Raw genomic sequence first — 20,984 nt, 5'->3', positions numbered from 1 at the left:
AATCTTTTGCATCGCGGTGCTCGTTCGTTGGAAGAATTATTCCAAGAAACGATGCGATGATTCTTTCTTGAACTCTTCTTTCCTTTCTTCGTTCGAGTTGATCGATCACGATAATAATTTCGGAAAGAATTTTTCGAAACTATTTCCTTCCGAGAGAACGATCAAATTTTTACCTCGCAGATTGTCAATTGGACGAGACGGCTCGTTTCGAATCCGATCAATGTTTCACTTTGTACATGTAAACGAAAGTATCGAGGTTTTCTTTCGTTTCATGAATCATCCCCTTCCCTCCCCATCCCTCCTCTATCCTTCGATCCCCCGAATGGCAAGAAGTTCCCAAGTCTTTGGATCGGAGATGGAAGTTTCGAGACATCGATTAGCGAGATTGAAAACTTCCGTCTCGTCGTCGTGCATTAACGATTTTCCCACGAGCTAAACCGATGGTGAAAGAGAGACGGGTGGAGAGGGAAGAGGGTGGTTGACGGCCAGGGAAAACGCGAGTGTAATGGTTTTCCGTAGCCGTCAACAGGACATCGATTAACATTCCTTGTTTTTCCCTTCGCTCTCTTCGCTTTTTTCCCCAACATTCGTGTTTCTCCTCGCTCACATCTCCACTCGTTGTCGCGCGTGACTCGAGGCCGGTGACAAAACCTTCGTTCCCTCGAATTTGTTCCGAATTTCCGAATACACGAATGCTCGGTCGTGAACGAATATTTAGACAGAGATATTATTCCTCTGCGATCCCTTTTTCAAGGCGAACTCTTTCCTTTTAATCCGTTTTCTTTCGTTCGATTTCGTTTATTCGAAAGCGCAACTCCGACGCGATCGTAAAAGCGGGACACCAGCAACAGATATGAAAAGATTGGATTAATTTTTGGCTAGGACAGATATTTCCCGTGTCTACACGCCAACGCACGTTGGATTGACACTCCCCGTGAAGGATCGACTATGTCGTTTCAACCTTGATGTTCCCCGATGGATACGTCGATACGTCTATCCGCATAAGTCTATCGATAAATTGACGGATTTGTTGGCTTTGTTCCGCTCCCTCGCCGGATACGTGTTACGCAAATTTCACATAAAATTGCACACGGAGTAACATTCCGCTCGATCTACGGATTACAGCTTAATCAGGAAGCCAACCGATGCTTCTGTCGAAGTTAAACCGGTATTTCGTCGCTCAAGTTTGAACAACAATAAGTGACAATTTCGCCTTAAGGCTTCCCGATAACTTTCCTTATTACGCAAATTCGCGTCAAGCGGAGGACGCTCTCGAGTCGAAGAAAAGTCGAAATGTGTAACCTCTCAGAGTCCAAGGACACTAATTTCCTCTTCGGGCCGACCAAGAAAATTGTTCGTAACAAAATGAAATTCCGGTTTGAAAATGTTTCTTTCTTTTTTTTTTTTCTTTCCTACTTTCGAACGGATTAACTTTTCCTCCTGTGAGATTCACGGCATCTGTTTCTCGCGAGAAAATTGAATCTCCCGCCTGAGAAATTGTTTCACCGAGCCACGGTGGAAGTTTTGGCCAAGTTTCGGAACCTAATGAGAAACCAGGCAGGGAGTTTTTAATGGTCTCTATTGCCTCGACGCGCTGTGTTATTAGCATTATTGTTGTAAACAGTTACAGAGTTTTTTTCTTCTTCCTCTTTTCTTTCCATTTAATCGAATCGAAATTGGCGAGTTGCGCCTGTAACCTCGATTCGCCAAATACGAGTCGAGGATGATAAATAATCCGAGAGAATATTTGTTTTCGTTTCAAAATGATATTTGCCCTCTTGCTACGGACATGAACTCGACGAGAAAAAGAGGGAAATAGGAAGAGGGGAAAAAAGAGAACGATAGAAGAAGAATAAATATCGAATAAATATTTGATTGACCGTTCCATATTATGATTTAACGAATTCGATTGAAAGAATGCCAAGTTTGACTCGACCGATTAACGAAATAAATCGAGAATCGATAAAAAATTATATTAATCGTCAATCATCCGTTGACAGTTGTTATCAAACGCCAATTGAATACACGTATATTATTTAACCCACGAATATATCTATTCGTCATCCGGACGAACGCCATCCACGAGTTCAAACTTAATCGTCACAATCAAAATATTCGTTTCATAAAATTTTAATAGACAAACGATCGATCGAAAATTGAAACAAATAACTTAATCGTTATATCGACACGATTTCGATGATTCGACGTCTCGACCAATTTTCGGATGAAAATTCGTCGAAATATCGCAACGACGGGAGAGAACGGTTCAGACGTACGCGAACAAGATTGTTTCCCGCGTCATTTATCCCTGGAAACGAGTCCGCGAAGCCACACCGATCCATCGATCGTCCGTCCATCGAGCAATGACGCGATCGACGCCACCGTTTCCGCCGCCGCCGCCGTCGTCGTTCCACCCGAATCGACGCTTCATGAATTTACAGCGGACTCGGAAACGACCCGATCGCTTTCGCGAAACACCGCCTTACGACCGATCTTCGTCCGATTGCCGCGATTTGTAAACGATAAGGGATCCAACCGAGAACGATATTTTCCGTCACGCGACCAATCGCTCCATGGATTGTTGCGGACAGGAAAACGATTCTTATCGCGGCAAACGTCTCCCATTTCCGATTCCACGCGCGGAAATGGAACGAGAGAGAGAAAAAGAGAGAGAGATATATACGTGATTTCGTATATATATATATATATTGTTTAATTTGAACGGAAGGATATCGCACGGTCGAGCACGATGAAGATATAATGTTTATTTTGAAAAAGGCAAACGTTATAACTTCCAGAGAGACATTTTTCATCGATGGATATTTCGCCGGTGAAAGATTTTTAAACGGGGATTAAAATGAAAATCGGAATAAACGGTACAAATTAATTAAAAGATTGGAAAGTGGATATTTAGCCGGGGACCGGGAATCCACCCACAAGTGGATTCGATCGAGCGAATCTAGAATTTATCCAACGAGGACCGCGGCCAGATTCTATTATTAAAGTGTCCATCATGTGCAATTGCCTGTCCGATTTCCGGTCGAGATAAGCACGGCCGGTGAGCAAACGCCCAAGCGAGCAAATCGATTCGAGTCTTGAAGGAATCAATAGCCGAGCAACGGGTCCCCGAGGCGAATCAACGAACGCTAAACGAATCCTCTTAAAAACCATTCTAGATTGACCAGAAATTGTTTCAGCGTGCACGATCCTGGCCGACAAAGATCCACGGGATTCCACGATCGAGAGGGGAAGGAGATTCGTTTCTGAAATAAGGAATAAAAAATTTTAGAGGAAAGGGGGAAAAAATCAATCGAGAGGGAATAATCGACTGATCTTTCGTTCGATACGAAAATTAATCCGCGAGGAGACGGCGCCCTATTGTTATCAGGGCCCTCACGTGGTCCTTACGTGATCCTTGGTGATGTAACCGCGGGTAAACACGGCCAAGTGAATAGACGGATATTGGAGAGACGGGTGGCGTTATCGGACGGGGAGCTTCTTCGACGCGGCCACGTTTCGAGACTTCCATAATGATGAACCGAAATCCGTGGCATGCACGACCGATATGTTACTGGCCGCCATCGTGGCGTCTGCTCGATCGCAGATAGGCTGTGAGCAGCGGTTGCACGCTTTTGTCGCTCTCCCTCCATATTAAGTGGCCAACTATAGAGAAACCGGAGCATTATTGAACCCTCGTCGCCGCTTTTTGTTTTGATAAAATCGAGGCTTTGAATGATAACTAAGACGGAACCAACGTCCCTATGTATACATATATCCTCGCGCGAAACACGATTCTCGTCAACGTTAATCCCTATCCTATCCTCTCCTCCGATCTCCAAGAATCCTTAAACAATCTTTATTAACGAATGAAATCGTGATGGAAACGTTGAACGTTTCGCGGCAACACGATTTGTTAAGTTGAATTTCAATTAATCAGGATTAACGATCGTTGGACGGCTCACGCGGCCGAGGTTAATACGACTTTTAATTTTCCGGCTTGTCTGCGATCCTTTAACGTAATTACGCGTCCCATTGGAAAAACCATTTGAGGTAATTACGAACTCGCGAACGCCGTGCTCGGATACCGTGATGCATTACCAGCCCGATGCTTTTAATCGACTGTTTAATAATTCCGCGTTTCGTGATTTCGCGATGACGGTGCGCGCTATTTTTAATACGACCCCCGGAATGAATCGCGCGCACAGCGTGCACCGGCATCCTACAATTCAATCTACGAAAACCGCCGGGATTTTAATCAACGTGAAACACCTCTGATTAATGCGCCCCAAGCTGCAACCGTGCTGCAACGCGCGATTCGTCTCAACCTTGAAAAACTGGGTTGCTGACATTATCTCGGCCCGAATAGAGAAGCGGAAAGAGCAACGACGAAAGAAAAAGCAGGGTAACGCGAGAGGAATATAATATTCGAGACGTTCGATCGGAATTCATTCGAGTTTACGAAATTTCGCTTTTCACTCGTTGCGATTAAAACGCAAGTGTCGAATTGAAGAGTTCGGATTCGAGACGAAATTGGACAGGTGGAAAACAATTTGAATATTATTTCGAATTGAATAGAGAAGAGCAACGACGAAAGGAAACCAAGGTAGTGCGAAAGAATATAATATTCGAGACGTTTACAAAATTTCGCTTTTTACTCGTTGCGATTAAAACGCAAGTGTCGAATTGAAGAGTTCGGGACGAAATTGGGGAAAGGAAGCTGGATATCTGTGACGTTCGATCGCGAGGGAACCCGTGATGACACATAGGTGGAAAACAATTTGAACATTATCTCGAATCGAATAAAGAAGAGCAACGAAAGGAAACCAGGGGAGAAGAATATAATATTCGGGACATTCGATCGGGATCATTAGAATTCATTCGAGTTTACGAAATCTCATTTTGTCTTTTTAGCCATTAAAACACAAATTTCAAATTGAAGAGTTCGATCGACTTAAAACACAAGTTTCAAATTAGAGAATTGGGATTCGAGACGACGAAAGGAAGTTGGACATCGATGACGTTCGATCGCGAGGACTGTGACGATACACAGATGGAAAACAATTTGAACGTTATCTCGAATAGAGAAGAGGAAACCAAAGGAATAATATTCGAGACATTCGATCGGGATCATTGGAATTCATTCGAGTTTACGAACTTTCGCTTCGTCTTTTTACTCGTTGCCATTAAAACAAGTTTCGAATCGGAGAATCCGAAAGAAAGCTGGATATCTATGACGTTCGATCGCGGGAGAACAGGGCCCGACGACGTAGAAAACAATTTGAACACGCGTACTACGCCGTAACTGATTACAGGATGGATGCAAACCGGCCACCGTGTATACAGTTCGCGTTAATCTCGATGGACTGCGGAGCACGGACACGCTTGTTTATCGAGCAACGATTACAACTACAGAGATAGGGAATGCAAATAGCCGCGAATCCCGGCGGGCGTTTGGTTTCGCCGTCGAGGTCGTCGAGTTCCGTCACCCTTCGAGACGACCGCCGGAAACCTTCGACGGTGCCCTTCGACCACCATTTTTAATGATCTGCGATTCTTCTAATTTAATCAACAAACTAAAGAAAAAAAAAGAAAGGAGACGCTCTCGAATTAGTCCATGGACAAAGGGCGTTGGAAAGATCGATACGGACACGAAAACTAGATACTTTTCATTGCTCTCCCTTAAAATTTCATGGAAATCCGTTGGAAGTGGAGGAAGAACGATTTCCACGTTCCTCCGCGTACTTTTTTTGTTTGCAAGGATCTGTATTAAAAAGTTAGGAACTCGTTAGGATATTCATAAATGGAAATGATCGGTGCGCGATCGATGCGATCTTCGATCGGGGGAGGAGGAGAATAGGGTTTGGGGAGAGTGGACGACACGGGAATCGCGGACGAAAGTTCGTTGGAGGCTCGCAAGAAGCAACAATGACGGGAGAAAGAGACTCGGGCGGGGAGAGTATTGTCGGGAAGGGAGAGAAACGATGGTGGCCGGGACCGCGTCGTTTATTTTAAGTTCTTTCAAACTCTCGGCGCACTCGGCGAGAAAGGAAGAAGGCGTCGGTGGCGAAGGCACGGTAGGAGTTGGTCGGTGATGCGGGGGGTGGAAAGGAAGAGGAAAAAAGGAAAGAAAGGTCAGCCACCGGGCGAGAGGTATCGCGGTGGAAATAGAGGAAAGAGAGGGCAGAAGAAAGGAAGAAGGGAGAGTCGACCCTGCTCCTCCTTCGAGCCATTAGACAAATTTTATATATAGCAGTTGAAAGCTCGTTGAAACTCCTTCTTTTCTCTCTTTTCCCCCCTTTGATTAATTAATCGATAGTTGTGCGCTTTTCACGAGCTTTGATCTCCCGATTCTTTCAATTTCCTGAAAAAAACTTCTCCAAGTAACGTTTAGTCGTGGCAATTTTGCGGGATGCGAATTTGCGGGATGGCCGGGGATAACAGGATTTTTCCAATAAGGGTCGAAATTCACGACACGTAAGCGCGACAAAAATGGCTGCCTGTAAATACGCGTGTTACTCGACAACGTGGATGGAACGGTGGTAGAGTACTGTAACGAGGAACGAGGAAGGAACAAAAAACAAGTTTCGCGACACGAGCCATTAGACTTTTAAGGAACGCGTGCAGGCATCCTGGCTGATGGCTGGCGATGCGACGAGACGCACGGCTTCCTCGCTTAACAAACCCAATTTCCGCCTCGATCCCATAACGCCACTAACGGGGCTAACTTCACCACGATCTGATATTCTTCCAAGCGAGCATCGCTGCCCGTGTAATTCTTTCTATATTTTCACCTGTTACCTCGAACGAGGAAAATCGAAAAGTGGAGCGAATACCGTTTCTGGTTCGCATTCGATCCGCCGATATCCTCGTCCTCCTTTCCTCTTCTCTTTTCTTTTTTAAGCTTTTGCCTACGCAATTGCGGATTTAATATGGTGCACGTTTATGGTTTTCAAATAACGAATGTATTCGATAGACAGATACGATTCGCGCATAGATACCGAGATATTTCCAGGGGATGAAATTCTAGGTGAATTTATTTATGTTCGAATATGATGGACGAGTGTATTATAAGAGCGCGCGAATGTTATTGGCCGAATTGAAAAATACTTTCCCCGGATCGAATGCTTTATCTACCGCGGCAAGTTTCATTTTGTCCGCATCCCAATGATATATGAACGACTGTCTTACTGTGGATTTTCAATTCCCGTTTGAGGAACCGTCGGGTTTCCGATCTATTTGAACAGGATCTTCTCTATCATCGTGCCTCCTTCTTCGGCCGCGCGCGAATATTTTCGAAACCCGCGTCTCTCCCGAACCGGAGAAACAGGATCGACAAAAATAAATGCTGCTCTCCACGTTTCCTCTTCCTTTTCGACAGGACACGATTTCCAAGACGAAAACTATTAAAAGTTAAAACTGTTAAAACTCGATTATAGCTGGTTCTAGAGAAGAAGGAGAAAGAGCGCGTAATCTACGTGGATTACGGTCAAAACCTTGTCGAGAGATTCAAACTAATTTAATCAGTCCTAGCAGGAGAAAAAGTTCGGGCGCGCAAACTTACATTTTCGTCGTTTAACGAACGGAGAAAAAACAACAGGTGATTCGAATTCCCCGCCGGATTTCGCCCGAACAGAAGCGGAGAGCGCTTCTCTGAAAAAAGTGGTTTTCCACGATGCGTGAAAGATCTTTCCACCTGTTTCCCTGCTTCCAGATTTAATATTGACCGTCGTTGGAAATCTCGTTGGAAATCCCGTGTGCGAATGAACGGGTGTAGATGGAGGAAATAGGGGACGGAGTGGAGATGCTTGAACGGCCACTATTCTCCTCTTCCCTTGTCCGATCCCTCTTCCGAAACCCCCAACCCCTCGTCCACGTCGCGGCTGCAGATATGACAAACGCACGTGGACCCATGAAACCCATATGCACTGATAACGACGTTATCGGCTCGACATGGAGCACGCCGTGTTATTCGTGATACGCGAACGCGCGCGACCCCATCCATGGTGAAACGAGCCCATCCATTATCCACCCGGACTGATTTACTATTAATTAGTTAGTATCGACGGAGGGAAAGACAGGCGTGAAATTTCATCAACCCATCCCCCTTCGGGGATGATGACGATGACGAATCCAACTTCTTCTCGTTTCATAGTAAATTAATACCTCGCTGCTGCTCCACGATTTTCGTGCGTGGTTTCGTGCGTTGATCGGGGAGAGTGCGAAGCAAGAGTACAGTACTTGGGGGTACAATGGGATTAAAGTCAAATTTACGATGGTTTGAGCAAGATTTATAAGTACTGGAAATTTCTAGATATTTAGAATATTTTAAAGAAACGGGTGGTTTGTTTCGTTTGTCGATCAAACACTTCAGGTTCTTGTAATAATCGACGCAACGAAAGGAAGAAAGAAAGGGAACGAAAGGGGAGGGTGGGAAAGGGGTTTCAGCGAGTTCTTCGGGTGTCGGATTAAGCACAAAAGAAATTGATCTTGGTAGAAGCTCGCGATAGTACGAAGCTTCCGGTACAAAAGCTCGGAGACGGCCGAGTGCTACTCGAGCACACGTTTCCCTCTCGGATTATCCTCGACCTCAAAACTCCGATCCATCCCCCGGGTTGGAACGTTCTACGCTGCCTGATTAATTCTCTGACGCTCGTGATAAAATTCAATTATCAATTAATTATTCGTTTCTCCGTACATACGCGCATACAAAGGAAAGAAAGAAAGAAAGGAAAGATTGTACGCAGAAAGTTTGCGTAAAAGTTTAGCGTCAAGGATAAATGAGATTCCTAAAACGTTGTTAAGTAACGGGAAAGGCGGTGGACAAGGTTTGCAGGCGGATGGAAGGATCAAAGTACACGTGAAATAGCGGGGAAACGAAATTTGTCGGAGCGTTGGCGGCGCCTTAAATTTGTCCCCGGCTCCGATTACGGGATTACGGGACTCCGATACTCCGGTGGTGGACAAAGGGGATCAGGGAGCGGGAAGGATTAAGGCCAACGAAGAAATTGAATTCGACGGAAATCCGTAAACGTGAAGGGAATCGACCGGATCGACGTGTTTCCGCTCGCGCACCTGACAACTATTCTTCGCCAACTTCTACCGGCCGGCCTCGGCCTCCTTTTTTCGTTAGGCTCCCACGACGAAACGAAATCGTATCAAGCAGGAATGGTTGAAGCCGCGTTTCCTTTATCCTTCGATTGTTTCCGCCCGAAAACTTCGGAATACGGAGAGATCGAACGGTTATTCACAGAGAAGGATAACTCGAAAAGCTGTCGAGGAACATTTATCCCAAATATTATTTACGATTCGCTGAAAAATCGATCTACGATACTTCCTTATAATCTACAATTGCGCGAAATATTTTTCAGCCCCGATTGCAAAAGATCCTATAAGAAATTATTATATAAGATGATATAGACAAGGCATATTTTACAAATATCCGTCAAACGAACGTTGATCTGAGAAAAAAAATAGCCAAAGAGTTGTTGGTTAAATCAAAAATATTTGATAAAACGCGCGCTTGTTTGACAAACAAACAGCTAAAGGAACGTGATCGCTAATACCTGTTGACGTGGTATGGAATTGAAATTTTTACTATTCCGCCAGCGCGATCTCTACGTGGTAGCGTTTGACGGTGGATAATGCGTTTCCATACGCGAAAGGAACTCCGAACGTTGTTTCCGGCGTGGGTGGAGGGCGTGGATACGTGGTTTGGGGATCAAGACCGTGTCATTCGCCGGCACGGAACGAAGTTACACGTAAAAATTAGTATCTTTCGTTGCCGGAGAACGTGACGAGTGATCGTGAATCGTGTGCGAAATTTGCGTGGAAAAAACTGGCACTGACGCTACATATACGCTGACGTACCATCTACTATTCCGAAATGCTCGCTAATCATTATATCGATGAACTGAAATGGAGAATATGGAATGGAGAAGAGGGGAGGAAAAAGGAGGATCGGACGGTGTACGAAGCGTGGACTTTCAAACGTGATTCGCACGGTTCGTTTATTTTTTGAAATGCAGCTAGATTCTGATGTCAAAAGGAAATTTAGCTGCGAATTTTTTTTTCCATTCTTTCTGATTTCTCTTCGTATAAATCATCTCTGTAGAGATGATATTAGATCGGTAAATTATATTGGAAGAATGACATTTTTCGGTGATTATTTACAAAAAAGAAGATACACATACATATTATACGAAGATACACCTCTTTAAACGAATCGTTTCGCGAAAGTCAGAACAAGAACCGCAATGTTCTTGATGACACAAGAAAATGGTGGAAAAGCAGCAGCAGCAGCAGCAGGGTTAGAGGCACCAAGACCGGTGCCGTTGTAAATTTCATCCGACCGATAAAATTTATTTGACCACGGGCCGCGGATCGGGCATTAATGAATTTCCCGATATTTTCAAGGACCGCGGGGTGCCCTATCGGCGAAACGCGAGCCCGGCTCTTTCAAAGCGGCTTTCTCCGCCACCCTTTCCAGTCCAGCGTCGGTCCTAGTATTTAAGAGGGCGTATATATCTTCCCAAGAACAGACCCCCTCACCCGTGGCCGGACGGTTCCAATTTATTTGCAACGGTGCCGCATCTTTCATCGGCCTTTTCGTATTTTCTCCAAACGATCTATGGACCTTCTATTTCTTCCTCTGCTTCTTTCCGTCCAAGTTTAATATATTTATACAGAGATAAAAATCGTAAATAGAAATCGTAAATTATTCAAGTATCGGAAAGGATTTATTATTTATCGAAGAATTTTTCTCTCCTTCTTTTTTTTTTTTGGTAGATTCGCGGAAATATTCGAAATCGTGCTTCGAAATTATCGATCATCGAAGAATTTCCTTAGCAAACCGCGGCCACGTTTCACGATCCGCGGAGGGGGAAACAAATATGGAGATGGATAATTTCCAAGTCAAATTTGGGGCTCTTTAAAATCACGAGGAGTCCGATCTCGCGTTCATTAGCCCCTGACTGGGACAGATAACGGGTATAATTTATGATCCCTTATTACGAAACTCCGCCAACCAACCCTCCGAATCTTTCTTCCGGAACGGTTGATAAATATGTTTGGTTTTGGATGGAAAATTATTCGGCCTCGCCGCTTTTCGATTGGTGTCTTATTCCACAGGTTAATTTATCTCCAGCCGATCAACTAGACCTATCCCCTCCATACATCCGCTGCGATCTTCCACGCGATCTTCCACGAATATTCTTGGCATCGGGAAGAAAATTTTGATGAATTTTTAAAAAGAACAGAGATGGGACACGCGTATGTTTGTCGGATACCGTGATCGTATCATTTTTCGTTCGTCTCTCATCGGGGGGAAAGAGGTTCACTGTGCAAATATAACGGACAATAATATTTGCTCGCAAAAATCTGCCTTATCTTTTGGTTAATTTTTACGCTTCTCCATCTGAAAGGAAGGAGCGAGGTGAATTTAGAGGGAAACAATGACGTTGATAGAGGAACAGAGGGAAGAAAATCTCTGGTAATCCCCGAGGGGATAATCGGGTGGTGTGGTTTCCGCGTTTTTCCTACCTTAATTAACGGCTCGTCGCAAACGCGCAAGATTACTTTTAATTAGCTTCGGCCAGGTAGGAAAAGTAGGGGAGCACGAACACGAGCTATCGAGCACGCAATTGTACGCAGTTATGTCAACCTTTGTTATCGTTCCTCCACGTTTGTCGATTCGCGGCTAAATATATTCGTCTCTTTCGGTTTCGATCCATGGAAATGCGTTTTCTTTTGCTCGTTTAATTTATAGAATTTATGCTATTATATTTATAGAAGAATAGAAGCATTTATATGCTGCCCGTATTTGGGATCCGGTTAATTTTCCCCTTCGGTTGTTTTTCGGTTAGCGAATAGTTTGTTCGTAAATATTTAACCACGTTTCAAATCATCGAAATTTGAAAATAAATTTGGAAGGTATTAATTATGAAATATTTAACAAATTAATTCGTAATTATTTTGTAGAATAACCAACTAATAAATTCGAATAATTAACATGCAACGTATATTTCAAATTATAATATTTAACAATGCGGAAACGTAGAAATAAAATAAAGTTAAAAATTCGATCAGTCAATCCTTAATTAAAAAAAAATTCTTTTATACGTATAAACAAACTTCTACTTCTTCTGCGCTTCTTTAAATTTCGTTGTCTCTCTTACTCTACGCAACAAACAAATGCTCGATAACAATGGAATTCAGGATTTCTTTCGCGCGAAGCTTTTGAAATATCTCTTATCAATAATGCGTCCTTCGACGCATACACTGCGACAAAGAACGCTCAACTTCAAGAAAGAAATCGCGAGGGAATCCAATGCAAAATTCGAAACGAAACGATCAACTTCCTTTATCGTAAATTCTAATATCGCGCTTCTAATGGGATTTCCGGGAAAAATTGAACGTTACTTCTTATTATTTATCAAAGACAGTTAATCAAAGGGATCGATTCGAAGGGCCGTTTTCGTATGATAATGCGGATATAACGGATATATAGAATCGTGAAATGTAGCCGAATAAAATGTTACGCGCATGTTCGATTCATTTCAGCGAAAACAACGCGTGCATTTGATGCATCTATCACGCTCGTGAATGCAACAAAATTGTCGACAAAAGGTATCGTCCGAATGCGCGTATTTCGTGGAACCAACCGCACTGAGCCAATCCCGAAAAACCGTGATTGAATCGGCAGAAATCTCATGGACTTGACTCTTTTTTCCATTTTTTATTTTTCTTTTTTTTTCACTTTTTAATAAACCGAAAAAATATGAATGTATCGCAATCAAGAAAGGAGAGATGAAATTAAAAAAAAAAAGTTTCATAAAAAAGACGAGAAAGGAAGAGAAAGAAGAATTGAAACCTGGCTTTGATCAAGTTCGGAATTATCTAGAAATTTTGGAAATACTCGATATCGAAGCAATGTATTCGAAATTGTTACAGATTTTAAATTTTATTTGACTGAAATTTTATTTGTAGTTTTATTATCGAATGTTGCCAGCAATACCGTTATTTCATAGTTGGTACCTATTTGTTTATCTTCGATACACACACTTCAAATGTTTCGTAAACAGACACGCGCAATTACGTATAATTAAATATATTCGTTCAGCTAAATCCGTACATTTTATTTATTGTTTTCACTGTCCAGTCAACAGAGATATATCAAAAACGCGTTTATAGCCGTGAAAAAGACTTGCTTCGAAAATACGAGTTTTAAAAATGAATATACCGTTTAGCTTTCGTTCAAAAATGAATCTGCAATTAGCAAGCTTTTGCCTTTCGCGATTTTTCCTTTTTTTTTTCTTTTTTCTATCTATATTAACTAGTACTGATGGATGATAGAAGCGAGATTAATTGCCAAGAAGGGATTAAACATGATTCAAGAAGACGGTGTACAGAAGTCTAAATCTCGACGTGGAGAAAGTTAAACACGGATCCGAAATTGGGCTACACCGAAAGTAGATGAAACGCGGCTAAAAGTATCCTGTTCTCTAATTGTCTTTTAGGTAAAGGTTTTCGCTCCGTAGAACACTCCGCCCCTCTTATTTTCCTGGCAGAGAGTCAAGAATAAAACGGCTTTGGATCACGCCTGTTTACAGTACTACGAATTTCCCTCCCTTCTTTTTATCTTTTCGCAATCTAAATATTCACACAGTCCACGGTATTATCGTGGTCACGAATCCTTCTTCAGCATTACTTAACAGCCATAATTCGAGGATCGTAAAGAGAGAGATATATTCTTCGCGATTGTAAATTTTATACTCATTTGATCTGACATTTCAATACTTGATTAACCATACGATACGAGCGAAATTTGTAAACTCTCCTCTTATTTATTTACATACTCTCTTAAATCCTCCCCCTCCATTCGTTTTGAAAAAAGTGCTCTACGATTCTTTTGTTTCTTTTCTTTTTGGCATGTTTAATTAAACAACAACAATTTTCTTTCTAGATTTTCCATTTAAGATTTTTTATTATTGTAAAAGAGTTGATCGTTAGCTACGACGTTACCTGCAATTTAGAAATCTATTTAATTTTCCTCGTGCATGCGATTTACTCGTGGAAGCGAAGATACAGATTCCATCTGTATTTATTTTTAACATCGAGCTTCTCCCGTGTATTTTCCGAGAGAATCGTAACAAACTGCATTAACAAGGTTGATCGATAGAACGAGTCGCCGTTGAACCGAGTAGACGGTGCTCCCCAACCGAGAGGGAACTCGATCACGAACTGTCGCCGATCTTCGAAACAATTAATCTCAGTCCGCTTACCTTCGGGTTGATGGGGCGTATAGATGTTGAGATAGAGACAGTCCTCGCTCTGGTTCTTCAGGTACGGCAGCAGCCTCTCAAGATACTCGTATCTGACCGGCTTCATCTCGTCCTGCAATTTTGGCACCACTTGGGGGCAAACGGGTGCAAATTCCTGCGATTCTCTTGTGCCGCGCCACGGCTCCGGCGATCTCGGTGGCGAGAATCTCAAGAAATTGACCGGGGGCTCAGCGTACGGCACTCCTGAAAACACGAGCAGACCGTTCGTTTCGTTCTTCTTCTCGAGCGTGTAATAATTGTATCGAGTTTTCGACTCGTGCCGAATTTTTTCGAAGGGGTTATCCAGAACTCCCCTCCCCCCTTCCTGGTAAAACTTTCGAAAAGTTGGAGGAAAAGTTCGTCAAAAGTTGAAGTAAAAAAGTTCAGAGAGTAAAATGAAAATATTCAAATTTCGGAGAATTCGAATTCGAAGAAGATTTTAAAAATTAGGAATTTTCCTAAAGAAGAATCGCTAGTCTAACTTAATTTAGGTATTATAGAAAATAAATTGTAGTTACTTTCTCTTAATTTAATTTAACATCCCTGGATAATTTTCTTCGTTTGAGAAATTGCCTCGATCGAAGAGGTAACACGAAAATTTCATGGCGTTGCGAGTAAGTCGATTAAATAGATTATATTTGTTCGTTCGACGCGTTAACGCACAGTCTCGTTTGACGGAGTCCAAGGATCACGGCTCATCCATTTTACCCCGATTCCGTGTAAATTGGATTCTCAGATCGCTCGTTCCCTCCTCTCGTGAAACATTAGTATCGCCCCGTTGAACAAATACAGATTGAAAAATTTGATCGCAAACATTCTCGGGATTCGAAACGTGCAATTACAGCGACTGGAGATCATCCGTTTTAACCTGAATACCGCAACAGGATCGAGTTCGAAGCAATTGTAAGCGGTTGAAATTTTTGTGCGCGATGAACCACAACCCTTTTCGATTCCCTCTGAGAGGAGAGTAAAGGCATATTTCTTCATTAACTTCGATCCATTCCCTTTAATCGCGCTTTAATCACCCTTCCATCAGCAGCAAATTAGGATTATTCTTGTAATTCCAAAATAATTTGATACGATGCAATTTTGTTTCCGTAACGTGCACGTTAGAAAGACGAGCACAATGAGGATATTAAAATTTAATACGCCACCATGCTAGCTCATTACGCTATATAAAGTATATATAGCTCGTTTTAAAAAGATCTCGAGGAAAAAAAGGGAGAAGAAGAAAAGGCATCTCGTCATCCGCAATATTTAAAGACACGCGCGACTACTCTCTTCGAGTCGAGCATTTGCGGGGAAAAAGGAAAGGAAAAAGAAAAAAAGAACAGTAGCCCAACTTTAGAATCGATTCGTATTTAAAAGCTCGACAAACCTTAACCTATCCTTAATTTATCCTAGCCTTTCCTCTGCCGCCATTCCTCGCTTAAACAGAAGCGTGTCCACACGCGCGGAAACGCTCGAGCACGGAGCGGTGGATGGCAAGGAATGCGAGAGGATCTCGAGGAACTCGAGAAACTAGCAACTCCGCTTGATTCCGCTTCGCCAGCGAATGCGCACAGGAACACGCGAGCGAGAGAAACAGAGGAGAGGGGAGGCGTCTGTTCCCGAAATAACCTGCACGCTTCTCCTTTTGGAACCTTTGACGTATCGGGATTCTCGAAGCGCGGATATATCGTGGCTAATATCGCGAAGAGACAGAGAAAGAGAAGCGGAGAAGAAGAAGAGGCTGATGCAGCTGCGAGGAAAGTTTCACCCTCTCCTGGGCAAAGTTCGCCGTATCGGCATCCGGAAACTGAAATCGCGCCGGTCCCAGTGTTATCGTTACCAGTCTAGCGGGCTTCGATCCGTCACACGATTGGTCCTGGAAACTTGCAAGCTTTCTACATTCTACGTTAAGCGATGATCGCGAAGGAAGTTTCAGTAGCTCTGATTGATTCGAGAATTCTTTTGCTCCCTCATTTTTCTTCCTCTCTGCTTCCAAAAATTTTTCGACGAACGTGCCAAGGATATTGTTAGATTTTTTTCTCTTCTCTTTCTTTTTTTTTGCCAAAATTAAGCTCCAAATTGAGAAAGCTAATTGGAAGTAATTTGGGGTTGAAGATATTTATATGCGTGTAATTATAATTTTTTTGCTCAAGTCGTAAAGTATTCGTATTCGTCTTTTTTACAAATCATGGATTTGTGAACGAATCCAGTTCACTTGATTACGATGAACGATACAACGAGAATTATTGCATTATTTTGAATTACTCGGACGTTGCATAACGATTGTAACAATTTTTCCTGTTTAATGGAGATGCGTTGCTTCTATTTCGAGATATACAAATAGTTGACTGGAAATCGTTGTGTTCAATCTGTGTACGAAATTAATTTACGTTGTATCGTTCCACCGAACGAGTGCGGGAAAATTATTATTTTCGACCGCGAATCTCACCCAGAAAAACATCGACGGGCTGTAGATCGTGATTGGTCCTCGGCTGCACGACGATTCCTCGTAAACGACCCTGCTTCACCCGCACCTCTCTGGTAAACCGTTCGGGGGGATCGAGAAACTTGGACCGATAACCGTACAGCGATCTGGTTTCGTAAATATTGCGATGCTCCGTGAGTATCTGGGTGCAGGCCAGCAACACGAGTCCCACCAGCTCCAGTCGCAGCATCCTCGACATTTGTTCGATCGTTGGACAGCCGGAAAGGGGTGCAATGAATTTCACTGGCCCATCTTCTTCAGACTCTGGACCGCCTTTGGAGTCACGCACCGCTCGTCGAAACCGGTTCCCGGGATAAAAATAATTTTTCAACTGTTCATGCTTCTTCCGCTCGGGCCACCGGATGCGAGGGGAAGTTTCCTTCGAGAACTCAGACTTCGATGCCAGGTCTCGATGCACGCTCTTCGATCCTTCCTCGTTTTTGTTCTTCGATATTAATTGGATAGAAACGATTTACAAGCGCGCCAAAACGTTTTGGCACCACGTGTACGCATTTCGATCGTTGAAACTCACGTTCATTAATCCGTGCAACCCCACGTTGTACTTTATTCTTCTTTACATTGATATTCGCCCGATGTGTTTTATAGTTAATCGGTGATTAGACCAATGTTTTTTCCCAGGTTAACGATTTATTCAACGTGACACTTTGCGCGAAATTTCACGAAAATTTCGACGATAACGCGAGAGTATATATATATATATACGATGGTGGAATAATACGAAATAAAATCACCAGTTCGAGATGACTTTCCCTTTGAGTCGCGGCCCCCTTTAAGTATATTTGACAGGAATGGAAACACAGCGGCAGTTTGGTCGGCTACATCTCACTGCTTGACGCCGATTACAGAGCAAGAAAAGGCTCGCTCCACGCTGCGCTGTCCTCCAACGAGATATTCTTAGGTCGAACGAGGGTGAACGCACGTACACGGCGAGAGGGAAGGAGACAGCCGAAAAGCGCTCTATTTTCGCTCCAAGTAGAACGATTCCGGTGTTGGTAAACTTCGCGCGCGTTCACACCGGACTTCGACTTTCTTCCAGCCAACCAATTCCCTTCCTATGGATAATAAGATCCGGTTTCAAGACGATGCGCCAATTTTTCATATTTTTCCGCGCGAGAAAGATGCTGCACGCTCTAATTTGCGCGCTAACTCGTCGAACAAGGTTTATATAGGTTTAATAACGGTTTGCCTTCGTTGAATCGAAAGATTTCGTTTCACGTAACATTCCCTTCGCGGGGATATTAAACGGATAACACGCAAATTTGGAAACATTTTGCTCGGATGAATCGATTCTTTGAAATATTTATCGATTATTACGATATGGAGCGGGATGAGATAATAGAATTTCGATAAAGCACAGTTTCTCATTTTTCTATACGGAAAAATTGATTTAACGCGATGAAAAGAAATTTCGAAATAAATGTCGAAACTGTTACTAATTGACTGGCTCCCTATATATATATATCAGCTTCGAGGAAAAACAGTATTCGGTATCAGAGACCAATTAATGAAACAAATTAATCGCAGGAAGGTGAGAAAGAGCATTAACGGAAGGGGGAGGGAGTGGGGAGGTGGTGTTGGAAAGGTTTCAATTTATCCCATTCATCGGGCTTACAAAGCCAGCGTCGAAACAGCGCGAATGATTTCCACGGTGCGAAAAATCATTTGGCGAAAATTTACGAGGGGGAAAAAAAAAAAACGCGGCACGTGCACGCGGCAAACCGGATTACGCGGCGTGAAATAAAACCGAGGGCAGCTTTAACGTTCGCTTAAAAGCGGTCGGTAGCGTTAAGTTATGAATACCCGTAATTTGCATCGCGGCTGATTGTCGACTGAATAACGCGCAACCCCCTTTCCCCCATTTTTTTCAACCCCCTTTTTTCCTTTGCCGTTTTTCTTTTTTTTCTTCTTCCTTCTTTTTTTCTACCCATTATTATTTGATCCAACTTTCGGTGCTACGTGACACGTTTTTCAACCAAAGACGCATCGTAGAACAGAATTGTACACCAATAAAATCGAAGTGAACGCGAGGACAATTCGCTTAACTTTTAAAATCGACCGATTCGATGTGACGGAAGAGATACAGCTCGACGATGGTGCGATTATTCGAATTTGAATAAGTGAAAATTTGATAAGATCGTATAATATCGGTTTTTTCGACATTATAATTGGTAAACGGGCACGAGATATGTTTCGATTTCGAGGGTTTTGGAGGTTAAAAGTGGTTTACGACGAGGATATACCATGAATTTCGTGTTTAACGTTTGCAGAGTGATTAGAGGTACTTAGGGGGAAAGCAAACGTTGCTTTCGTCGAGGATGTTGAACTTTTGGCTGCCCTTGCGTGCCTCGAGCAACGAGGATATTCTTGGACCACGCTTGTACTCGACCACGGCTTTTCGGCGTATCTTCACCGATAAAACGCAGATAGAAATTACGCCCATCTACACGAATTACGCCGTTCAACGCGCATAACAATCTTTCGCAACGCGCAAACTGAAGTTTTTTTTAAGAATAGAAATTTTTAACTAAGAGCGTAAAGAAACTTTGCATAACCGCGTACAACACGTTCACCCAACTTTAGACCATAAGAGCACGAAGCGTGTGTATGAATTTATATATAATCACGTCTATCACTTTTATTTTTACCTAAGTTTTCGAAGAAAAACGCGTAACGAGCACTCGAGAATAACGACAAACACTTGAGAAAAAGTAAGGAAAACGTTTGGATTACGTTGATATTCCCCTCGCTTCGAATCGTCACCCGGAAACATCAAGTATCAAGACGCAGTAAAAAATCTCGCGTGCACGCGTGAAGCTGGCTCGCTTCATCTCGATGGAACTCGCGAGTGGACTGAGTCCGTAAGTGCTAAAATTAAATCGAGAACGCGTTGAGAAGGAAGCGCCGCCGGGCGGCTGCCTTACAAGCTCAAACTTTTATTTTCGACCGAATCGTTTCGCGATCGTTTGCAAAAACTTTCCTCCTCGAAATTCTATTCGGAAGAAAAGTTTCTCCCGTTCGAAAGAGTTTCAACAACGAAAGCTTTCCATGCTTTCCATACATCGTCTTTATCCGCGCTTTATCTCCAGAAAATGGGCCAGCGTTTGATCGCGAGTAATTTTATTTAACTCGACGGGCAACGAACGAAGAATTTCTATCTTTCGAATCGAAAATAGCAAACGCGATATTAAATTCGTTTCGTGCGGATCTTGTTGGTCCAAGTTGAACCATGTTCGTTACTCGCCGTTCGAGATTATACGTATATCGACACTTTCAAACACTTGGACGTCGATAACCCGATAAATATCGTTGGAAGCGTGACGGCCCCACGCGCAAGCAGATTAGAAAACTTCACCGTTCAATTACTTTCTACGTACACGAGCCGAGTCACTGTTCCTCGCATGTAACGGCGTGTTAAAGCAACGATAAGAAGGCTTTGAGAGGGGTTCTCGAGCCATGAGGCGGTCCCCGATGAGTGGCTCCTCTTCAGGAACACCTCATTCACGTTAATGAACTTACTTCGTGTGCCAGGGGTGAGCAAGACCGACGAAAGTTCGTGACTCCTCCACGAGGACAAAGGTTCGGAGGATGAATTTCACGAAATGCTTTGCATAATTGCTTCCGTGCTTCAAATTTTTCTTTCTTTTTCTCTTCCCTTCTTCTCTCTCTCTCTCTTTAATTTATAGACGACGTTCAATCGTTAATTTTTTTTCGTTAATAACAGCTTCGCGACTAGAAAGTATCCCTCAAGGTATTGCACGTTGTATCCACGATTAAATCGAAGCAATCTCCGCGACTTTCAATGTATTTTTCAACTGATTCGTCGACGCGAGAAGATAGGAGAATAGAACGCATTGTTTTCCGAGTTATCGATAGGAAGAAAACGAACCGATAAGGGAAGGTAAATAAATGGTAGTGTATAAACAATCCAACAGAAATGCATTTTAATCCCGAAGGAATCGAGCCATCTCGGAATATGACTGGTTCATTGTTTCAACTTATTCATCGCTTTAGCAGATAGGGAAAACCTTTTCTTCTCTTTCCAGTTTATTCCATCTCAGAAAAATTAGCTCCTCGATTCCTTCATATTTTCGCAATTAATATCACCGCAATCAAATCTTCAAACCAATAATAATAAGTAATAAAAATTTATTTTCTAGATTCGTTTTCTC

The 20,984-nt window shown here is 42.9% G+C and overlaps 1 protein-coding gene across 6 annotated transcripts in view; it reads right to left on the bottom strand.

The window, feature by feature from the left end:
• LOC107993311 (uncharacterized) overlaps nucleotides 1-19,665 on the bottom strand; it is a 60,786-nt gene extending 41,121 nt beyond the window's left edge. For 2 of the 6 annotated variants that reach the window (XM_017049714.3, XM_017049720.3), the window contains exons 1-3: nucleotides 19,461-19,665; nucleotides 16,759-17,867; nucleotides 14,280-14,522 (exon numbers count right to left, since the gene is read on the bottom strand). In XM_017049714.3, coding sequence (XP_016905203.2) covers nucleotides 14,280-14,522; nucleotides 16,759-16,993 — 478 coding nt within the window. In that variant the 5' untranslated portion in view covers nucleotides 16,994-17,867; nucleotides 19,461-19,665. Of the gene's footprint in view, nucleotides 1-14,279; nucleotides 14,523-16,758; nucleotides 17,868-19,055 lie in introns of all 6 variants that reach the window. The other 4 variants (XM_062079444.1, XM_017049699.3, XM_017049684.3 and 1 more) reach the window with 4 other exon arrangements.
• Nucleotides 19,666-20,984: the final 1,319 nt, after the last annotated feature.

This window comes from Apis cerana, linkage group LG9, assembly GCF_029169275.1.
Source record: "Apis cerana isolate GH-2021 linkage group LG9, AcerK_1.0, whole genome shotgun sequence".
NCBI classification, from domain to species: Eukaryota; Metazoa; Arthropoda; class Insecta; order Hymenoptera; family Apidae; genus Apis; species Apis cerana.
The sequence above is the reverse complement of the archived record's forward strand: the minus strand, read 5'-3'. Positions and strand labels throughout refer to the sequence as shown.